Genomic DNA, 20,357 nt, shown 5'->3' with positions numbered 1-20,357 from the left:
AGTGTGTTCAGGGGAGCAGGCGGAGCAGAGGTGAGCTAGGGCGGGGGGTTGGGGGGGAGGTGCAGGAAGTAATGGGGGGGGGGGGAAATGCAGCACGCTGGGGGAGGAGGTGGGGCCGGGGATTTGGGGAAGGGGTTGGGAAGGGGCAGAGTTGGGGCGGAGCCAGGGGCGGCATAGCACGAAAAAAAAGCGGGAGCAGCCAAAAAATTTTTTGCTTGGGGCCGCAAAAATCCAGAGTCAGCCCTGCCTCCAAACAAGCTTACTACTCTGTGTTGATTCAAATCACGTTTGAACAGTTGCCCTACATTGTTTTGTAGTTTGGCCTCAACCTTCTGAATTCCAGAGTTTTCTGCTCTGCTTATTTTCTGATGACAGCCAGAGCAGTGAAAACAATAAGTAGATTTTAAAAGTTTTGTTCTAGTTTACTGAAACATCTGAGTAACTTGTGCCTTCAACATGTCCCTGCTCCTTCAACCTCACCCTTTCAAAAAACCAACCTTCTCTCAGAGGAGACAGTTTCCAATGACTGCTGCAAGACATTCAGTTTTAATTTTGGGGGAATAATTAAAATTCAGTTAACGTGTCAAATAGATGTCTGAAGCCAATAACAGTGCAGATGTTAGCTCTTTGCAATATAGCAAGAAAAAACAGCACACAATTTAGAAGAACAATGTTGCCTTTTGCTGTTCCAATAAAATGTCTCCCTTCTGGGGTACTGAATGGATTAGGGGCTTGGTAACAGAATACGGAGCTTTTTTACTTCTAGGTCTCTCGTTCAAATCTAGTCTTGGTTGTATTGACCAAAGTTGACATTTGCTGGCTATTCGGCAGTCTGTGCGAAATGATCTGGTGGTCTGAATCTTGTTCATAGTTAATAGGCAATCACAACAAAATGGAGACAGACTACCACACTAGTTTGGCAGAGCCAACAGAAAGTCCAAGGAAGAAATGGGTAGCAGAGAACAAGGATGATGGTCACTGGCAAAGCAGCGAGGAAGCTCTCTCTATTTTGCATTAAATCAGGAACTTCAGTCTGCAGGATTTTCAATCTAGCACCTTCCATGAATATTAAACTTATTTAAAAGTAAACTGAAATAAAAGTGGTGTAACAAGGCCCCAGAAAGCCCTCTTGCAAAAATAAGTAAGGGACCCCCTTCCCGATTCCACCCCCAACACCTCACACACTGAGCTCCAACACTCCCCACTCACCCCATGACATGGGAGCTAAATTTGAGTGAGTGGCATTGTGACCCCATTTGCCAGATGAAGTGTCAGAGCATTGCTCCATCTGGTTTGGCCTCCATAACTTCATGGACCTTGGTCTGACTGCACCACTTGCACCACTGTAGCTATGCCGCTACAAAATATTTCCTTGATCTCTGCAAAATGCCACTAATTCAAATACAGGGTGATACTGCACAAAATGATGGGAACACCTAAATTACATCAGTTGTGAGGAAATTTAGTCTCCCCAGAAATCTGTTGCTGCCAGCACATTCTTTATGCCACAGACCTGATTGATCAAACAACCAAAGTCTCTAGAAACTACTTGCAAATAAAAATAATGTAATCTCAAAATTTTGGAAGGACAGCTCTGACTGTGGAGGGCTTAAAGGATCATGCCCTTTGTCACTGCAGAAGTGCTGTGTACTGTTCAGTTAACAGGACCAGTGCTGATACCACAAATGCCTTATTAAAGATGAACCACATTGCACAGAATTTGAAATCATATATGACAGATCAGTAAATTGCCTCAATAATAGCCATCTTAATTTTCAAAAACTGGTTCAACATGTTCCACTTGCTGTACATGACCTTCTTCAAAGTCTTCTGCACTAAAAATAAAGCATAATGATCAAAATAATAATAAAAAGGTGATAAATTAAAGCATATGTTATATACCTAGAAAACAGAAATAAAATTGCTGATCAGTATTACCTAGAATAGAAAATGGAGATGAGTATCCACAATATCAATAAATCTTATATTCATCAGATATGTTATAACAGATGTATGATTAGAATGTGAATTTGAAATCCAAGGTTGTAAATTGCACTTGGACTTAGAAAGTTTATCACAGCGAAAATTACATTAGCTGAATTTTGTTTAATGTTTACAGAAAGAGACAATGTGTACGCACTGTTCAAACCAATTAATCACTGCTATAATTGAACAAGGGTGTAATTAATTTGTAAAGGCGGCAGCAGATTCTAGGAAAACAGTCTTAGAGTTTTCCAAGGGAAAGTAAATAGTCTGCTTTTTAAGAGCTTCAGACAGCAATTAAATATTTAAAAATAAATATTTTATATTTCTGTCTCTTGCATTTCCCCAAGTTAAATCACAGTCCACTAGGATGAATCCATTTCTTTATAGCTTCCAAATAATTTTTCTATTTCTATCTATTACTGTGTCTAAAGTTCTTCCTAAATCAGTATAATCTGTGAATCAATCAAATATAACAATGTACTACTTAGTCAATATTTTAATGGCAACACTTTACATTACAAATCCCAATGCTGACCCCTGAGGAAACAGAAAAGTCCTTGCACTGATAGACTAAGAGCATTTTAGTTTGTACAATAAAAAGCAATGGGACAAAACTAGACTATATTTTTATAGTACTTGCTCTCCAATTTTGGAAAAGTGACCATCACATTCAAATCTCGTCTTTCATTAGTTAATATTTGGTACAGTGCTTTGAATATATGAAGCTTTCCATATGAGCTAAGCACTATTATGAATACTTGTATTTCTAGCTACACTCTTCATTTGCTGTGTATTTTTATACCCCTTCTATTGGTGCAATTCTTATCTAATATCTAACAAAGGATTAGAGCAATAGAATATTTATAAGGTTGTATAAACATAGTTTAAAATAGAAAACTTAACCGAAGTGCTATTCTTTTACCTATGTCATTAAATATTTCAAAAACTTCAAAAATTAATCACACGTATATAAAAAAGTATACCCCTTTCACTTTGCAAAATATGGGCCCAATCCTGATCCTACTGAAGTCAAAAGCAAAACTTCTCCTGATTTCAATGGAAGCAGAGTTAGCCTTTAAGAAAGATCCATATGGTACTGAATGAAACTAGTCAAGAATCCAGTTAGGAAGCAATCACATTACCTGCAGGGTGGGATACGCTGATTTGTTTGAGGGTCACATTTTGGCACCAAGATTGTACAGGCAAAAAACATAAGATACTTGTAGCAGTTAGTCTGAACCAAGGCTGGAAAAAGGGAAGACTCCCAGCTGATGGAGGCTTCCTTCTGAGTCCTATGACCCAAGTAGTTTGGATAGTTAGTATAGTTGTAAGGCAGGTTCATGCAGAGTTCCAGAGTAATTGGTTCACACTGACCTTTTGAAAGAAAAGAACATACATTGTGTAAAACCAGATGAAACCCGAAATAAATAATTACAAGATTCTAATCATTTAAACCGATAATACTCTCTCTGGCCTCCTAAAGTAGGTCTTGTTTTTCATAGACCAAGGTGGCTTGTGGAGTTTTACCAAGTGGCCAGTAGCCTCTCTAATCTTTAATACAAAGATGTAGTTTATAAAAACTACAGGTCCTTGAGTGCAGTGGTCCATATGAGACTAGTCATGTCAACAAGGGAAGGAGACTTTGATCTCTACGTAGCTATTCAGTTAATCACAATCTTCATATTTATACTTACTCTTTCTGTATCATAACTTTTGAATGCTCATTTATAAAAAGGTACAAATAAACTACTACATGAGCTAATTCTTTTCAACTAATAACTCTTTAAACATCAAGAGCTTTTATACAGAACTATCAAAATACAGCAGATTGGAAAGCTTTTGTCAACATTCCCCCCACTCCCAAATTAACAAGAGTTTTTAACAGAATAAAGATTATTATTTTTATTACACTATATCCCGAAGCCCCGATCAGGATGGAGCCTCATTGGACTAGGCACTGTACAAACACATAGTAAGACGCAGTCACTGCCCCCACGAGTTTACAGTTTAAGACAAGTGAATGTAATTAACAAAACAGGAAGATACACAGGGGGAGAACAAGGGTAACAAGTAGTATGCACGGTTATGCCAGCTAGTTATATGTTTAATTAGCAGGTTTTGAGGGGTTTTATAACATAAATAGGGCTGGTCAGAGACTTATAAGTATTTTCCAGGAAAAACTGTTAAAGAAATGCAAAATCTGGACGTTAAAAAAAAAAAACAAGAAATTTTCATTTTATCAAAAGGAAAAATATTAAAAAAATTAAAAACAAAAAATTCATTTAAATTCAATGTGAGATTAAAGTTTTCATTTAGAATTGAAACAAAAATAATATTTTGTTTCATTTAAATGAATTTTTTTTACTATGAAATTTTTCCAGGGAGAATTTTGTATAATTTAATACCCCATATTTCATTGGAAAAAAGTTTTGATCAGCTCTGTAAACAAACAAGATATGTTAATGACTTTAGTAATTTCCGCTGGCCACCTGCCTAGCCATTATCAGTTCACAGTTTACTGCAAGTATCATTATATAGGTGAGTCTTGAGGAGAGATTTGAAAGAAGATTCAGTAGTATCTGACAATCTTGCCTGGCCTGACAATCCCTAGTGCAACCTCCTTTAGCAGTCACCTCTCTAATACAAGAAAGACTCAGATGACAATAGGAATTCCTGTGTATGTTGTGCCATGCAATGTAGTCTAGGCAGATCCACTTTTGGAGCATGCCAGGTTGCCCATTATATCCTGACTTGGTTGTGCACTAACACAAGTCAGTAGTATTTCTAAATTCATAAATGCATACAACTGAAACCATAAGTGTTGCTCTTGAAGTTATGTTGTTTTCTAGCTGAGTCTAGATGGAAATCAGTGGCAAAAAATTGTTGGCTCCCATGTGGACACGGAATCCATAGGAATCTTAACAGGGAATTCTCTATTTTGTATATATCAGGTAGCAGATTTAGTGGTTTTTTTTCTCACCCTCAACTGCAAGTAAAACAAGTTTTATGTTTGGAAATTAAAACACAGCTCAGACGTAGAATTGACAGTAATTAGGGCATAAAACCATCATAGAAACCTCTCAAGCCACATTAGGTCACATGATGTTAATTTGACAATACTGCCTGAAAATGTGAATATTTATAGCATGTATGTCAAGAATACTGAGAAAGGGTCGGGGGAGGTCAAATTCAATTCCAAATCCTCTTAATAGTGAGTGGTCTGGGATGAAATTATTTTGTGGAGTTGAGACAGATAAAAAGCACGGAAATTGATTTGCTTTGTGCACCTAGACAACAAATTCTTGATTGCATAAAAGTATTTTTCTTGGGCTCTGAACAGCTTATTCATCTTATTGTTGAGTCTTTGCATATTTACTGCTTACTATCATTCATTCACCATATAACTGCTTCATAGCTTAACTGATTCTTTGCACTATTGATCAACAGCATAACTGATTGACTCATGGAATAGCTGATAATTACTCATGACCAGTCACCTCTCACCTGTTGCTCCGTCCACCTCCTTTCTCGTCTCCATAACCTCTTTCATTTCTCACTTTCACACATATAATCAGTTCACATACACCCACCACCACCACACACACACAATCCTCTGCCATTCTTCTTTCTCACCAGCAACATCCACCCTGGTTCCCTTCTTGCTCTCTTACTGTTGCTTCTGGTATACCCTCTCCATCTATGTCTTCACCTCCTGGTACCTCCATCTCCTGACTCTCTGAGAAACCTGATTCATCACTTTCTGTCACTGCCTCTGCCACTTCTCTTTTTACAGTGAATTCTCCTCACACACGTACATACTCTGAATACACAACTGAATTTCTTCATATTGTTGAAATGTGTTAGGTATTGGCCTCGTTTTTATGCACTGAAACAACAAGGAGTCCGGTGGCACCTTAAAGACTAACAAATTTATTTGGGCATAAGCTTTCGTGGTAAAAAACCCCACTTCTTCAGATGCATTGAGTGAAAATTACAGATGTAGGCATAAATATACTGACACATGAAGAGATGGGAGAACCAGTGTTAACAAGGCCAATTCAATCAAGGTGGATGTGGTCCACTCCCAATAACTGATGAGGAGGTGTCAATACCAAGAGGGGAAAATTGCTTTTGTAGTGAGCCAGCCACTCCAAGTCCCTGTTCAAGCCCAAAATTAATGGTGTTAAATTTGCAAATGAATTGTAGCTCTGCAGTTTCTCTTTGAAGTCTGTTTTTGAAGTTTTTTTTTATTGAAGAATGGCTACTTTTAAATCTGTTATTGAATGTACAGGGAGATTGAAGTGTTCTCCTACTGGCTTTTGTATGTTACCATTCCTGATGTCTGATTTGTGTCCATTTATTCTTTTACGTAGAGACTATCCTGTTTGGCCAATGTACATGGCAGAGGGGCATTGGTGGCACATATCACATTAGCAGATGTGCAGGTGAATGAGCCCTAATGGTGTGCTCATGTGGTTGGGTCCTCTGATGGTGTCGCTAGAGGAGATATGTGCAGTGGTGAGCTGGAGCCGGTTCTCACTGGTTCGCTAGAACCGGTTGTTAAACTTAGAAGCCCTTTTAGAACTGGTTGTTCCGCGAGGGACAACCGGTTCTAAAAGGGCTTCTAAATTTAACCAGCCGAAAGTGGTGCCTTAGGCGCCGTCTCCATGGGTGCTCCAGCCCTGGAGCACCCAAGGGGAAAATTTGGTGGGTGCAGAGCACCCACTGGCAGCTCCCCGCCGCACCCCCAACCCCAGCTCACCTCCGCCTCTGTCGCCGCCCCACCCTGCTTCTCCACCCCCCCAGGCTTCCTGCGAATCAGCTGTTTGCGTGGGAAGCTGGGGCAGGCTGAGAAGCAGGCCACGGCTTCCCGCTCAGGCCCAGGGAGGCGGAGGTGAGCTGGGGGGCGCGAGGAGGGCCGCTTGCGCCGCAGCAGGTAACCCGGGGGTGGGGGGGGGCGTGCACGGGGAACCGCTCCCCGCCCCAGCTCACCTCCGCCACCCTTGGCCTCGGTGTGAAGCCGCCACTTGCTTCTCAGCCCTCCCCGGCTTCCCGCCAAACAGCTGATTTGCGGGAAGCCAGGGGCGGGGGCAGAGAAGCAGAACGGGGCAGCGCATTCAGCGGAGGAGGCAGAGAGGAGGTGAGCTGGGGCCGGGCACGGGGTGGGGAGCTGCCAGTGGCACCCACCAAATTTTCCCAGTGGGTGCTCCAGGCCCGGAGCACCCAGGGAGTCGGCGCCTAAGGCGCCACTTTTGATTTGATCAGTGGGGGAGCAGCCGCTCCCCCTTCTCCCCCCCAGCTATGCTCCCCCACCCCTAGGAGCCAGAAGGACCTGCTGGATGCTTCCTGGGAGCTGCCCCAGGTAAGCACCTCTGGGACTCCCCACCTCGCCCCCCCGGCAGGTGCCTTTGGCTCTTAGGGGCGGGGTGGGCACCCACTATGGTGGCCCACGAGACCCTCCTGCCCGGTTCTGGGGGCAGTCAGGGGACTGGGGAGGGGAGTGGATGGGGCAGGGATCCTGGGGGGGGGTGTGTGTCAAGGAACGTGGGGGGGTTGGATGGGGCAGGAGTCCCGGGGGGCGGGGGTGGGCAACAACCCCCTCGTGCAGTGAGGAGGGAACCCGTTGTTAAGATTTTGGCAGCTCATCACTGGATATGGGGACAGAGTAGACAACAGGATTTGTTACAGGGATTGGTTCCCGGGTTAGTGTTTCTGTGGTGTGGTGTGTAGTTGCTGGTGTGGAGGTAGTTGCTGGCTTTTATGCATTGCGATTTGGTATGAATTTGTGATTCTTCATTATGAAAGTCAGATACACTAATATAGGTTGCAAATGCAAGTACATCTAAGCTTTCTAAGAGTTTATATAATATAAATTTAAATCTAGGCTGAGGAGAGACTGATTGTCTTCTTGATATGCATGTGTAATTACCATTAATATTAATAGGATTTCTACTCATGTTTGGAAGAAATAGAAATTAAAACTAGAAAAGATCAATTAGATCAGTGTTATTCAAACTGAGTGGATCCCAGTGATCAACTCCTCCCCCTCCCTCCCAGTGTCTCCTGCATGCCGGGGAACAGCTGGAAGGAAGGGGGAGGAGTGGGGACGGGACGGGGTGGGCCTGGGGCTGAGCAGGAAGGCCTTGGGGTCCACCAAAAATTTTAAATCAAAATGGGGGTCCTTGGGTTGCTAAAGTTTGAGAACCACTGAATTAGATCATGCAGTCCATCACCCATGCAGTCCATCACCCAGCTGTTCTGTTCATTTTCCAGGACTCTAATAATCATAGTGGACTGATTTAAATCACAGCAATTTAAATCACCAATTTTAATCAAAGTTTAAATCAGCAAGCTGGAAACCTTGATTTAAATCATCAATTTAAATTTTGTTTTGCATTTGTGCCTTTTAGTTATTTAGTTATTTTTAGGGCTGTCAATTAATCACAGTTAACTCAGGCGATTAACTCAAAAAATTAATTACTATTAAAAAAATTAATCACGATTTATCACACTGTTAAACAATAGAATACAATGTCACCTGAAAGTGAGAACACATGTTCGCATAGCACTTTTATAGCCAGCATTGGAAGGTGTGCCAGATATGCTGAACATTTGTATGCCCCTTCATGCTTCGGCCACCATTCCAGAGGACATGCTTCCATGCTGATGATGCTCATTAAAAAATAATGCGTTAATTAAATTTGTGACTGAAATCCTTGGGGGAGAACTGTATGTCTTCAGCTCTGTTTTACCTGCATTCTGCAATATATTTCATATTATAGCAGTCTCGGATGATGATCCAACACATGTTCGTTTTAAGAACACTTTCACTGCAGATTTGACAAAACGCAAAGACGATACCAACATGAGATTTCTAAAAATAGCTACAGAACTCAACCCAAGGTTTAAGAATCAGAAATGCCTTCCAAAATCTGAGAGGGATGAGGTGTGGAGCATGTTTCAGAAGTCTTAAAATAGCGAAAAGGAAAGGAGTACTTGTGGTACCTTAGAGACTAACAAATTTATTTGAGCATAAGCTTTCGTGTGCTACTCTGAAACCTGCTAAAATAGCAACATTCAGATGCGGAAACTACAGAACCCGAACTACCAAAAAAAAAAAAATCAACCTTCTGCTGGTGGCATCTGATTCAGAAGATGAAAATGAACATGCATCGGTCCGCTCTGCTTTGGATCGTTATCGAGCAGAACGCATCATCAGCATGGATGTATGTCCTATGGAATGGTGGTTGAAACACAAAGGGACATATGAATCTTTAGCACATCTGGCACATAAACATCTTGCAACGCTGGCTACAACAGTGCCATGCAAACACCTGTTCTCACTTTCAGGTGACATTGTAAACAAGAAGCAGGCAGCATTATCTCTTGCAAATAAGTTTGTTTGTCAGAGCAATTGGCTGAAGTAGGACTGAGTGGACTTGTAGGCTCTAAAGTTTTACATTGTTTTATTTTTTAATGGAGGGTTTTTTTGTACATAATTCTACATTTGTAAGTTCAACTTTCATGATAAAGAGACTGCACTACAGTACTTGTATGAAGTGAATTGAAAAATACTATTTCTTTTGTTTTTTACAGTGAAAATATTTGTAATCAAAAATAAATATAAAGTGAGCACTATACACTTTGTATTCTGCATTGTAATTGAAATCAATATATTTGAAAATGTAGAAAACATCCAAAAATATTTAAATAAATGGTATTCCATTATTGTTTAACCGTGCGATTAATCACAATTAATTTTTTTAATTGCTTGACTGCCCTAGTTATTTTCCTAAAGAACGGTTGATTCTTATTGGTTGGTAACCATTAAAACATGATGACTTGCAACTAAATATAGCCTTTATACTAAATTTGGTACTTCTTTTCATTAACCAGGAAATTTATTAAGAGTCTTAATTTCTACATTTTTTTATTATGTTAGAACAGGGGTTCTCAAACTTCATTGCACTGTGACCCCCTTCTGACAACAAAAATTACTACAGCACCACAGGAGGGGGGATCAAAGTCTGAGCCCACGCAAGCCCCGCTACCCTGGGAGGTGGGGGGGGGGGAAGTCAAAGCCCCACTGCCCCAGGCCAGGGACCCAAAGCCAAACCAAGGGCTTCAGCCCCAGACAGGAGGCCTGTAAACTTAGCACCACCACCCAGGGCTGAAGGTCTCAGGCTTGGGCTTTGGTCCTGGGCCCCTGCAAGTCTAAGCCAGACCTGGCGAGCCCATTAAAATGGGGTTGCGACCCACTTTGGGGTCCCGACCCACAGTTTGAGAACCGCCGTGTGAGAAAATAGTAAATAATGCATTTCTCATTTACTAAATGATTAAAATTTTGCTTATGATTTGTGTCACGCTCTTTGGATGGAAATTCAAATTCAATGACAAATGCTCAAAAGGAGCATTTTATATTAATTAAATAAAACTACCTTAAATATTCTGGATACACAAGAAAAAAAATCAAAACATGTTTTGCATTTAAAACTAACAAGTTTATTAAACAAAGGAAGTATTATATATAGTTAGGGAACTGACCTGAATATTTCTGGTAACTATGTCCTTCAGGATTTTAGAACTAGTAGATCTCTTCCTCTTACACCTAGCTTTTAATCATAGATTAGAAAAAGAAAACTTTCCTGTTCTTTCAACTCCCGGTTGGTTTCTTAGCTTTGAATGAACTAGACATTGAACTGACCTAATTGAATACACTGAAATGAAGAAAATATTCTCTCTGCACCTGCAGAAGACGCTACTGCTGTCAAAAGTTGGTTTAGCATTTCTGCAAACTCTGGTTCGAGGTGCTTACCCAGAGACTTCCAGCAGTTCAGTGGCTTGACTTTCTTTAAAACTTGGCAGCAAATATGTACTGTTGTTATTATTTGTTTTAATTTATTTATTGAAAAGATTTTAATAGATTATAAATTTAGGCCTCAAAATAGGATGTTAATTTCAAATTTAATTTTAAATAGGTTTATTTTGAAAAAAATAAACCTGGTTTTAATTTAAATTAAAAAATCCAAATTAAAAAATTAGATTTTTTAAAATAATTGATTTTTATTCACCCAGCTAGTAATAGAACCATATTGCTTCCTTTTGAAATATATTCTATAGTTTAACAGGAAATAAATCCTTATTTGTAGTATTATCTCTAAGTACAACCTAATGAGCAAGGGACAAAGTAATAAAATCCCTTGCATCTGTCATCTTAAGCCAAAATCCTATAGAAATATCAGAAATGCAGGGCTGGGAGGGACCTCGAGAGGTCACCTAGTCCAGCCTCCAGCACTGAGGCAGGACCAGAATAACTTTAAAAATATTTTTAAAATATACAATAAAAATAATTTGCCTGGGCCTTATCCACTAACAAAATATTAGGCCCAGATCTGAATAAAAGCATTAATTATATTAGATATGAGGATGTCTGATATGACAGTAACATCTCCATCAGCTCCCTTCGATATACTCTCAGAAGAAGTGTCTAAGACATCTGTACTGTCATTAAAAAGATGCCACAACTACATTACGATGTCAGCCTAAATGGATTGGAAATTATGATGACCGGAGGGCATTCAGTCCATCCTGAATGCTTTGAAACGTAGCTCCTGCTCTTACTGTTTTCCAAGGTTACCGCCCAGACATCAGTCATGTTTTACATGGGGATGATGCCTGCAACAGATTATTCTTTAAAAATAAATTTCTTTACTGTAAAACTGGTTAGAAATAAAGAAAAATACTTGATCAAAACCATTTTTGCCCCCTCTAAAAATAAACCAATGTGCATATCCCAAAAATGTCTCATTGAGGCCAGCTACCTGTATAATATGTTTCATCCTGATTAAATTTGAAATTGTCAGACTAGTAAACTCATAACCCAGTGTCTAAATCTAAAGCCTTCAGCGGTAGCATATGAAAGCTATAACACACTTCTTATGATCAAAGAACAGCTGGGAAACAACGGCTCAAACTAATAATGTGCCTGTTCTTAGGAAAACTATATCTCTATAGCCAAATTCAGCACAGCCCAAGTAAACAGACCTTTTGCAGGAGGACCTTTGATTGGGGAGATGGAGTCATCCCTCAGAGTCGTGGAACACTGGCACTGTTGCTACCAGCAGCAGCTGGAGAGAGCTGGGATAGACACTGTTGCAACAATGCTGCTGTGAGACAGCCCTTCTAATACCCCATACACCATTAAACATAAAACGAAGACAACTTATTAATCATGCCATGTGCTACAAAGTCATAGCTGGCTAACATTGCAGTATGCTCCAAGCAATTCTATAATAATTAATAAGATCCTTGGAAATGACATTCCCAAATCCCCCAGGCTTTGGCCTACATGATCTGCCAAAGTCAATATACTCACTTCAGGGCTAATTCTGTGAAGTGCTGAACACCCTTAACTCTCATTGTCTTCAATTAAGTTAAGGGCACTCAATATCCTGAATAATCAGACTGCATAGACTACACAAAGTAGGTTAGGGGAGGGAGTGGAAGGGGCTACAGTTAACTGCACTAAATCTAAGGACTGATACCAAGATGATATGGAAATCATTACCACTTTCCCCATGAGACTGGTTCCCAAGCACAGCCAAACTGGTAGCCATTCAATAGCTCATTTGCAATTGAAATAATTCTAACCTGAATTTATGAGCTAAATTCCAAATTTTCTTTCATACCTGTTCAACTTACTCCTCAAAATGATTTTGCATGCTCCCAGTAAACAATCGCTTGTGACGATAAATCAAAACCGCCTATGAACAATCCATTCCTAGAGGGCACGATCTCCACACTTTTCTCCCTTTCTTTTCATCTTTCTTTAAAACTCCTCTTTAAACCATAGTACCCAATTGAACTCTTCCATATGCATGCCTCACTTGGCCTATTTTAACTTCTGTCGAGAGTCAATCTTAATACTGTATTATCCTAATGTTTGGCCACCTGTTAAGGTACATACTTGCTATATACTAGACTGTATTTTGTCTAGGGAGACATATGTGGATTCATGAGTCATGCTCTATACTTTGTTTCCTTTGTGCACATTTTAGTGTTCTTTAACTTTATTTAAACAAATTGCAACAATGTTCCACACAGCAGAACAAAACAAAGAAAATATACTGAGGGAAAAAATGAGGGTCTAATGTCATAAAGATGTTAAAAAGTGCACGGCATCTTAGTCATGATTCAAGATTGATTTGTTTCTGGTTTGGCCTAACCAAGACCATTTCAACAACTTAACTACTAGACTTGCATCCATTAGTCATCAAATTAAGGTGAAATGAAAAGACTTTCCTTCTGTATTCTGCAGCACATCTTCATAAATGCAATTACAGTGAAAGCTCTGGAAATGTGCCTTGAGACAACAATGGCAGGAAATACATGCTCTACTTACTACAGTTTGTCTGGCTATTGGTCATGTCACAGAGAAAAGAGGTGCCACAAGAGTCAGGGCAGGAAGTATCAATACATCTCTGGTCCCCTTCCTGACATGGTGGTTGACCTGAAGAAAAAACAATAAAAGCTTGTTACTATTAGGGTGACCAGATGTCCCGATTTTATAGGGACAGTCCCGATTTTTGGGTCTTTTTCTTATATAGGCTCCTATTACTCCCCACCCCTTCCCGATTTTTCACACTTGCTGTCTGGTCACCCTAGTTACTATAATGGTTTAGTGGAGGAATAAAAGTGACAGTGTAGTGGTCAGAAGATACCGTTACAGATTAACAGACACAGACTAAAAGTGTTCCCAAGTGCATTAGATGGTTCAGTAACAATCTGCTGTTAGACCACCACAGTACTTGTCATTTTCAAGGTATTTTCCGTGGTGAGCATAGAGCCCCCAGCATTTCCACTAGTACATCTGGGACACCAGTGCTTAAAACATTTCTAAGGTGGAAAAAAACTTATTGGTGTTTAACAAGATTTCTCCTTTCGCTCTTCTTATCCCCAGGTTTAAATTAAATTAAATGTGAGAAAGTTTATAGCCCAGATTCTGGGCTGTGCATGAGGAGTGCTTTCAGCCTGTCACATAGCTATTTGGGGAAGAGTATAAGAGGAATAAGAAGCTGGGTCAAAGGGGAATGGTATGTCCTCTCGCCTCCTGGCTGGTTAAAGCAGGGAAAGCCTGTGGGAATTATTCCTCTGTATTTTTCAACTGATTTGCTTTTTGTTTTGTAGACAATAAAAACAAAGGGCCTTAAAAGACTAATGCCTAAAGCTTTGTTTTCCTTCCTTGGCTGGTGAAGCTGCCCACCAGCCTATAGAGCAATGGTTCTCAACATTTGTGGCCCAATCAGCTCACAGCTGTGGCCTATGTGACATCCTCAGGGCCACGCAGGTAGTATATATAATTGTATGGATGTGGCCCATATAACACATAGAGAGCTGCATATGCAGCCCACAATCGTAAATAGGTTGGGAACCTCTGCTATAGACGGATATCCAACAGTCAAATGCAGCAAAGTTTACACCTCACCAGAGAGCTTCCGTGTTCGAAACTTTGGCCCGTCCACACTTCCTCTCACAGAATACTATCTCTATTGCTCTATTACTATCTATGTGCTGTAGGACTCTGAGTCCTCCCCACCCAACTAAAATCTTTGCTAAGGGTACAGCCGGGGCTGGCACTGAAAGTCACCTCCTTTATGTGGCTTTGGCTGTTTTGTAAAGTTACCTCAATTAACTGCTCTTGAACACAGAGACTCAGTGTATAATGTTATCACTCCGTCAAGTTTAAAATCATATTATCACAATTGTCATTTGTACTGAAGTAGTGTCCATGAGCACCAACCACCAGACACTGTGCAGACACACAATAAAGAGACAAGACCCTGTCCCCAAAGAGCTCACAATCTAATTTATGTAGCTTAACCCTGAGCTAGGTGTATCAAGAGTATCTTTTCATTCCTTCGGTGGCTTCACTTCATCTGAGGTATGGCAGAGGATGTACGTTTTACATCTTTACCACATTTGCTACAGTACAATATGATATGCACATACAGGAACTAATAGATTTTTGGTCTTTTTATTTTACAAGAGCACTTGATCCTAAAATGAAACTCATAGGATAGGAAAATCTTTACAGACTTCCAAAATTGTCATAAATCTGGGCATTAAAACACATTTTTAAAGTCTTGCCATCACCACGTCTCAGCTACCTCCTACCCATCTCCCAAAGGGAGGTCCTTTTTCAAGTCCTTGGTATGCTACCATCTGTGGGTACAGTACAGATTCTTTCTAACCATAATAGAGTCCACATTGAATTCATATAAACACAGTCTGCCATGTCTTTAGAAAGCATCATAGACTCAGTTTTGATTACTTCCATATTGGATTTCTATTTTCACAGAATGAGACAGCATTAAGGTCGTAATTACATTTCCTTAAGGTATGTAAGGAAGGTACGTTTTCTCATTCAATAATATGGTAAGCCAATATTCATTTGTAGATTATATGGATGAAGTAGCAAGTTACTGGCTGTTCTCCCTCTCATATCTATTCTGATGATATCACAAATGTGCTACTACTGCTCAACTGTTTTTTGAAGCCAAACCAACATCCTAAGTCATTTAAGAACTTCTCTGCCTCTCTTAGATGCATCCATACTCCTTTAACTGTGAAAAGATGAAAGAATGATTATTTACCCTTCAGTAACTGTGGTTCTTCGAGATGCTGTAGTCAGTATGGATCCCCTTCTAAGTGCACATGCACCTCATGTGCGCAAGCTCTGAATATTTTGAATAGTAATGTCTGTCAGGGAGTGGAGGTGGTGCACCCCTGGCGAAAAGCAAAAGTCGGCGCCTATGGGCAGGAAGTCATGTGATCCACACTGACTACATCTTGAAGAACCAGAGTTATTGTGGTGTAAATAATCGTTCTTTCTTTGAGTATGTGTCATTGTGGATTCCACTGTAGGTGACTCGCAAGCAGTATCTTCTTCAGGTTGGTGAACATGAGGAGTATCAACTGCATCAGTCAAATACAGATTGGAGTACAGTCTCCCAAACTTATCATCTGCTCTAGCAGCCAAGTCCAGTGCATAATGCTTGACAAATGTGAGCAGTTTATTTCACAAGCAGCCTTGCAGAGTCTGGATACTGTTTGCATGAACAGTGCTTGACAATTGGAGGGCTACCTAAGAATAGACTTTCTGGACAAAAGTATCTAGCTCTTTGGTGTCCTTGTCTTGATGCCCTTGGTGGATCTGGTCTTCTCCTACACTACAGAGATAATAAGCAACCCCAGTATCAAATGGGCATAAAAATGCTAGAAGTCCTTAGGTGGGATCTAGTAGTGTTTTTCCACCCGCTTCGAGGTTGGGGGGAGTAAGACCAGGTGTGCCACAGATACTTTGCTGGATCCAGAGACCCTTCAAAATACAAAGTACAGACTGAGGCAGTGTGGTCTGTCTGGGTCAGTAGAGGGAGACAAAATTATAGGACTAGCATGAGCTACTGAAAGCTTGCCAGAGGCAGACTGGTGTGGGGGTACCAAAAGTTTAAACAAGATGTAGGTAAGTATTTGAATGTGTGAAAGCTTAGCTGAATAGGCCCATGTCTATAAATCCTCAGAGGTTCTCCCATTACCATTCTGAAATGGGGTATATGGAGACTATATTTTTATTTTAAAAGATCAGATGGTCAACTAACATGTGGTCATGCCACGTCTTCCTGCAGGCTTGATTACTTTCTGAATTGAATGCTCTCATTAACATTAAAAGTAAGGAATTTACTCTTTCAATTGTCTCAGAGAGACTTTCAGTGTGTCGCCTCCAGCCCCCACTAACATAATATTTGGCTTCACTGGAAACTGATTCTGCACATGTGTGTGTGACACAAGAATCCGCACAATTTGGGAGTTTCTTAAGCACATATTTGGTAGTGCCCAGTATTATACAGGTTATAGAGAAATTTCAATTATAAGGCCATTTTCTCACTATTTAAAAAAATTAGCATTGTGGGGAGGTGCAGGAGGGAGTGGGGAGTGTTTATATTTGGACTCTGCCTGGAATTGAGTTTGAGGAAAATTTGAGAAAATCCCTTCATCCAGTTTGAGTTTCGTGAGGATGTAAGACACTATTCTCATGCTTTAGAATTCCAGTCATATTTCTTCAGACAGAGCTATAGCAGAAAAGACTGAAGTTAGAAAGCAAAAGCTGGGTATGGTCCTAAGTGAGGACAAAAGTAATTGCAGGGATTGTTTTGGCAAAACTGTGACTCCTTGAAAACTGTTTACTGAGCATACAAGACAGATACACACAGTTCCCCTATGTGCAGCTAGTTCAAAGAAGGGATCAAAGAATCTACAAGTTCTCCTGGCTTTGATAGCAAAGCTTGTAAATTATGTAAAGTGACATTATAACAAATGAACTTACAAGCTCAGATGGCAGAGACAGCAGAATGTGTAAAGCACACAGTCTGACTAGGTCTGAGCTGTACCCTTAGGAAAAAGCACAGGAAGGTCCTCTCTCTTTACAAAGTGCAACTTATTTCTCTTGGTACAACAGCCAGTGCCTGAGGTATGGTGGGGCTGAGGCATGGCCCAATCTGTTCTGTATGCCCTAGGGCAGTTGGGAAGGGGTGGTCCCTGAACTCCCAAATGTAAGGACTGGAATTCTGCCTGGCCCTTATGGGGACTGTTCAACGGGCACAGTAGAAATCTCCATAGTATGCACCCTGATAACAACCAGGCAAAACTTCAGTCCTAAGTAAATTTAGAGAGACGCTTTCCCAGTGGGAAAACTTGACAAGGTTGTCTAAATGAAGGTCCCTGCTCTCTGGCAGATTGCTAAAAGTGTTTAACAGCATTTTACTAAATATTTAGGGATAATGAACAGAAGAGGAAATTTTCTAATAATTTAAAGGCATTGCAGCTAAAGTGTTTAGATGGGAACATTTTAAGCTGTAAGCATATAGTCAGAATATTGACTGTATAATAAAGGCCCCTTCTCACTCTTTATCTGCTCCTTGTATCTTTGAGTCATATCTGGTCACTTTACTGACAGAAACAAAATTACTACTCTTAGTCCCACAGCAGCGAGAAAAACAATGAGTGAGAGAGAGCAAGAGAGACAGACATGCACCTGGATTCTATTGTGTCTCATGCACCAATGTGTCAGCTAAATAGTCTTGTATTAGCGATGAATAATTTAGGAGGCAGAAAGTAAGGTGGATGTGACAAGGCTATTTCGGAAAAGCATCTTTCAGAGGCTGCTAGAAACAGTAGTACAGTTTCTAGCGTATTCCACTCTCCTTTCTCAACTCCCTTCCTTTCCCCTCTATCTTGCAACCTCCAACAGGAGAAGCAGAGGGACCTGGAAAGCAGTATAAGGCTGGGGATGCAGAGAATGACAACAAACATAGACACCAGAGAAGGGGAAATATGGAGGAGAGGAAATTGAGCCTTGATTGGGGTTGCACAGATAACTGAGGGCAACATTTGGCTCTGGATTTTACATCTTCATATGACAGAAATGTAAAAACTATCCTGCTGTAGCTTTCACCAATGCAAGTTGTAAGATCTAACAATCTTGGTGGAGGAGGAGGAGCTGAATTTCTCTGCTTTATTTCTTCAGTTATTCTTTAGACCAGATGACTTAAAATAGCAATGGGAAGGGCCAGAGATGAAAAAGGTACCAGATGACCCCAGAGGAGAATGGACTTATACGAAAGGATTTTATTTTTTTCCCCAAAGTGTGTCAGTTCTGTGTTCTGCCATTATTGCCAGTTGTAAGCATTTATAACATACCCGTTTTTCCCCTTACTGAGCTTCCTACATTTAACCAGTAGTTCAACAATGAGAACACTTTCTTCCTCTAATTCTCTATTTTCAATCAGGAAAGTCTTTCCCCGGAGGTTCCTTGCCAAGTGGCAATAGCCACTAAAGATATCTAAATGCCACTGACCCATCCTAACCACAGGGAAACTCTTAACAGCTGGATTTATTGAAATACAGAGAATACTAATATTTTTTTAAAAACGGATTAGTTATGAAACCAAATGCTAGCATGGCATTTCCATCTCTTTGCTTAGCCTCAGAGTAGGTTCTTCAGGAGTGGTTAAGAAAAAGTTCTGACTGTAACGTGGAGGAGTGGGGGGCACTTCTTGTGTGCCAGTTGGGGGACAGACATCCTTATGTCCTTATTTCCCAAAAGGAAGTTCCAGTACAGAGGGTCATTGGGGATTGGTTGACTTACTGGAAAGAGAATGAAACATAGCATACCCTTATTTTCACTGCAATTATCTTCATCACTTCCATCTTTACAGTCATTATCCCCATCACACTGGAAAGCACTGGGAATGCACTGTCCATTTCTGCACTCCACCAGACCCTGACTGTAACATGCTGGGGAAACAATAACACATTCCAATCATCCTACATGTCTACAGGTCTCATTTCTTTTAAAGATAATTTTTGAAAAAAATATTGTTGGAGGGGCTGGCAGCAATGCTTAGAAAGGTAGCCCAACTGTTACCATTATAAAGACCCTGTTTTCAGCTGCTTATAAACTTTCTCAAATTTTAACCATTTGGGCTGAAATTTTCCTTATCAGGTGTCTCCCTCAGGCTAAATTCTTCTGGAAAATTTCAGCCAAATGGTTTGGCTTTTTCTAAGAATGAGGGTAAGGAAAAATAAGTTGTTTTGCCCATGTTAAAAAATTGTTCAAAAATCTGCAGTGCCTGCATTCTTTGGAGCAGGGACTTGAAATTTGGCAGGGAGTGGGTTTTTGCTGTCTCTGCACAAAAACATCCAAATTTTACCAAACGATAAGACTGGGGGGGGGGGCGGGGGAGGGAACAATTTACACATGATCAGTAGATTTTTGCAGATACATTTTTGGAAGACTGTCTGCTCTGAGCATGCTCCAGTTTGTTCCTGAGCAGGACTTTCCATGTAATATCAGCTGTGGGATGATGACAGCTCTGCCTGGTCCAGTCTGGGTAGCTGAACTGAAAGCCTCTCTCTCCTGTGCTCTCAATGGATATGGCTACACAGGGATAAAAAACCACAGCTGGCCCAGGTCAGCTGACTTGGGCTCACAGGACTCAGGCTCTGAGCTGAAAAATTACTGTGTAGATGTCCCAACTCCAAAATGCTTACAATTTAAGAAGGACAGTTACAGTATTCCAATTGAAATGATAATGATCCAGAAGGAAAGGTTAAGAACATAAGAACAACCATACTGGATCAGACCAATGGTCCACCTAGCCCAGTATCCTGTCTTCCAACAGTGACCAATGCCAGGTGCTTCAGAAGAATTGAACAGAACACGTAATCATCAAATGATCCATCCCCATCACCCATTCCCAGCTTTTGGCAAACAAAGGCCAGGGACAATTCAGAGCATGGTTTTGCATCCCTGC

At 40.6% G+C, this 20,357-nt stretch overlaps 1 protein-coding gene across 6 annotated transcripts in view; it reads right to left on the bottom strand.

The window, feature by feature from the left end:
- CORIN (corin, serine peptidase) overlaps positions 1-20,357 on the bottom strand; it is a 311,181-nt gene that overhangs the window by 70,013 nt on the left and 220,811 nt on the right. For 5 of the 6 annotated variants that reach the window (XM_074951456.1, XM_074951458.1, XM_074951454.1 and 2 more), the window contains 3 exons: positions 19,216-19,338; positions 13,388-13,495; positions 3,129-3,360 (listed from right to left, as the gene is read on the bottom strand). In XM_074951456.1, the coding sequence (XP_074807557.1) occupies positions 3,129-3,360; positions 13,388-13,495; positions 19,216-19,338 (463 nt within the window). The remainder of the gene's footprint in view (positions 1-3,128; positions 3,361-13,387; positions 13,496-19,215; positions 19,339-20,357) is intronic. The other variant, XM_074951457.1, reaches the window with a different exon arrangement.

The sequence above is a fragment of the Natator depressus genome, chromosome 4 (genome assembly GCF_965152275.1).
Source record: "Natator depressus isolate rNatDep1 chromosome 4, rNatDep2.hap1, whole genome shotgun sequence".
NCBI classification, from domain to species: domain Eukaryota; kingdom Metazoa; phylum Chordata; order Testudines; family Cheloniidae; genus Natator; species Natator depressus.
Note: the sequence above shows the minus strand (reverse complement) of the source record. Positions and strands in the feature narration are given on the sequence as shown.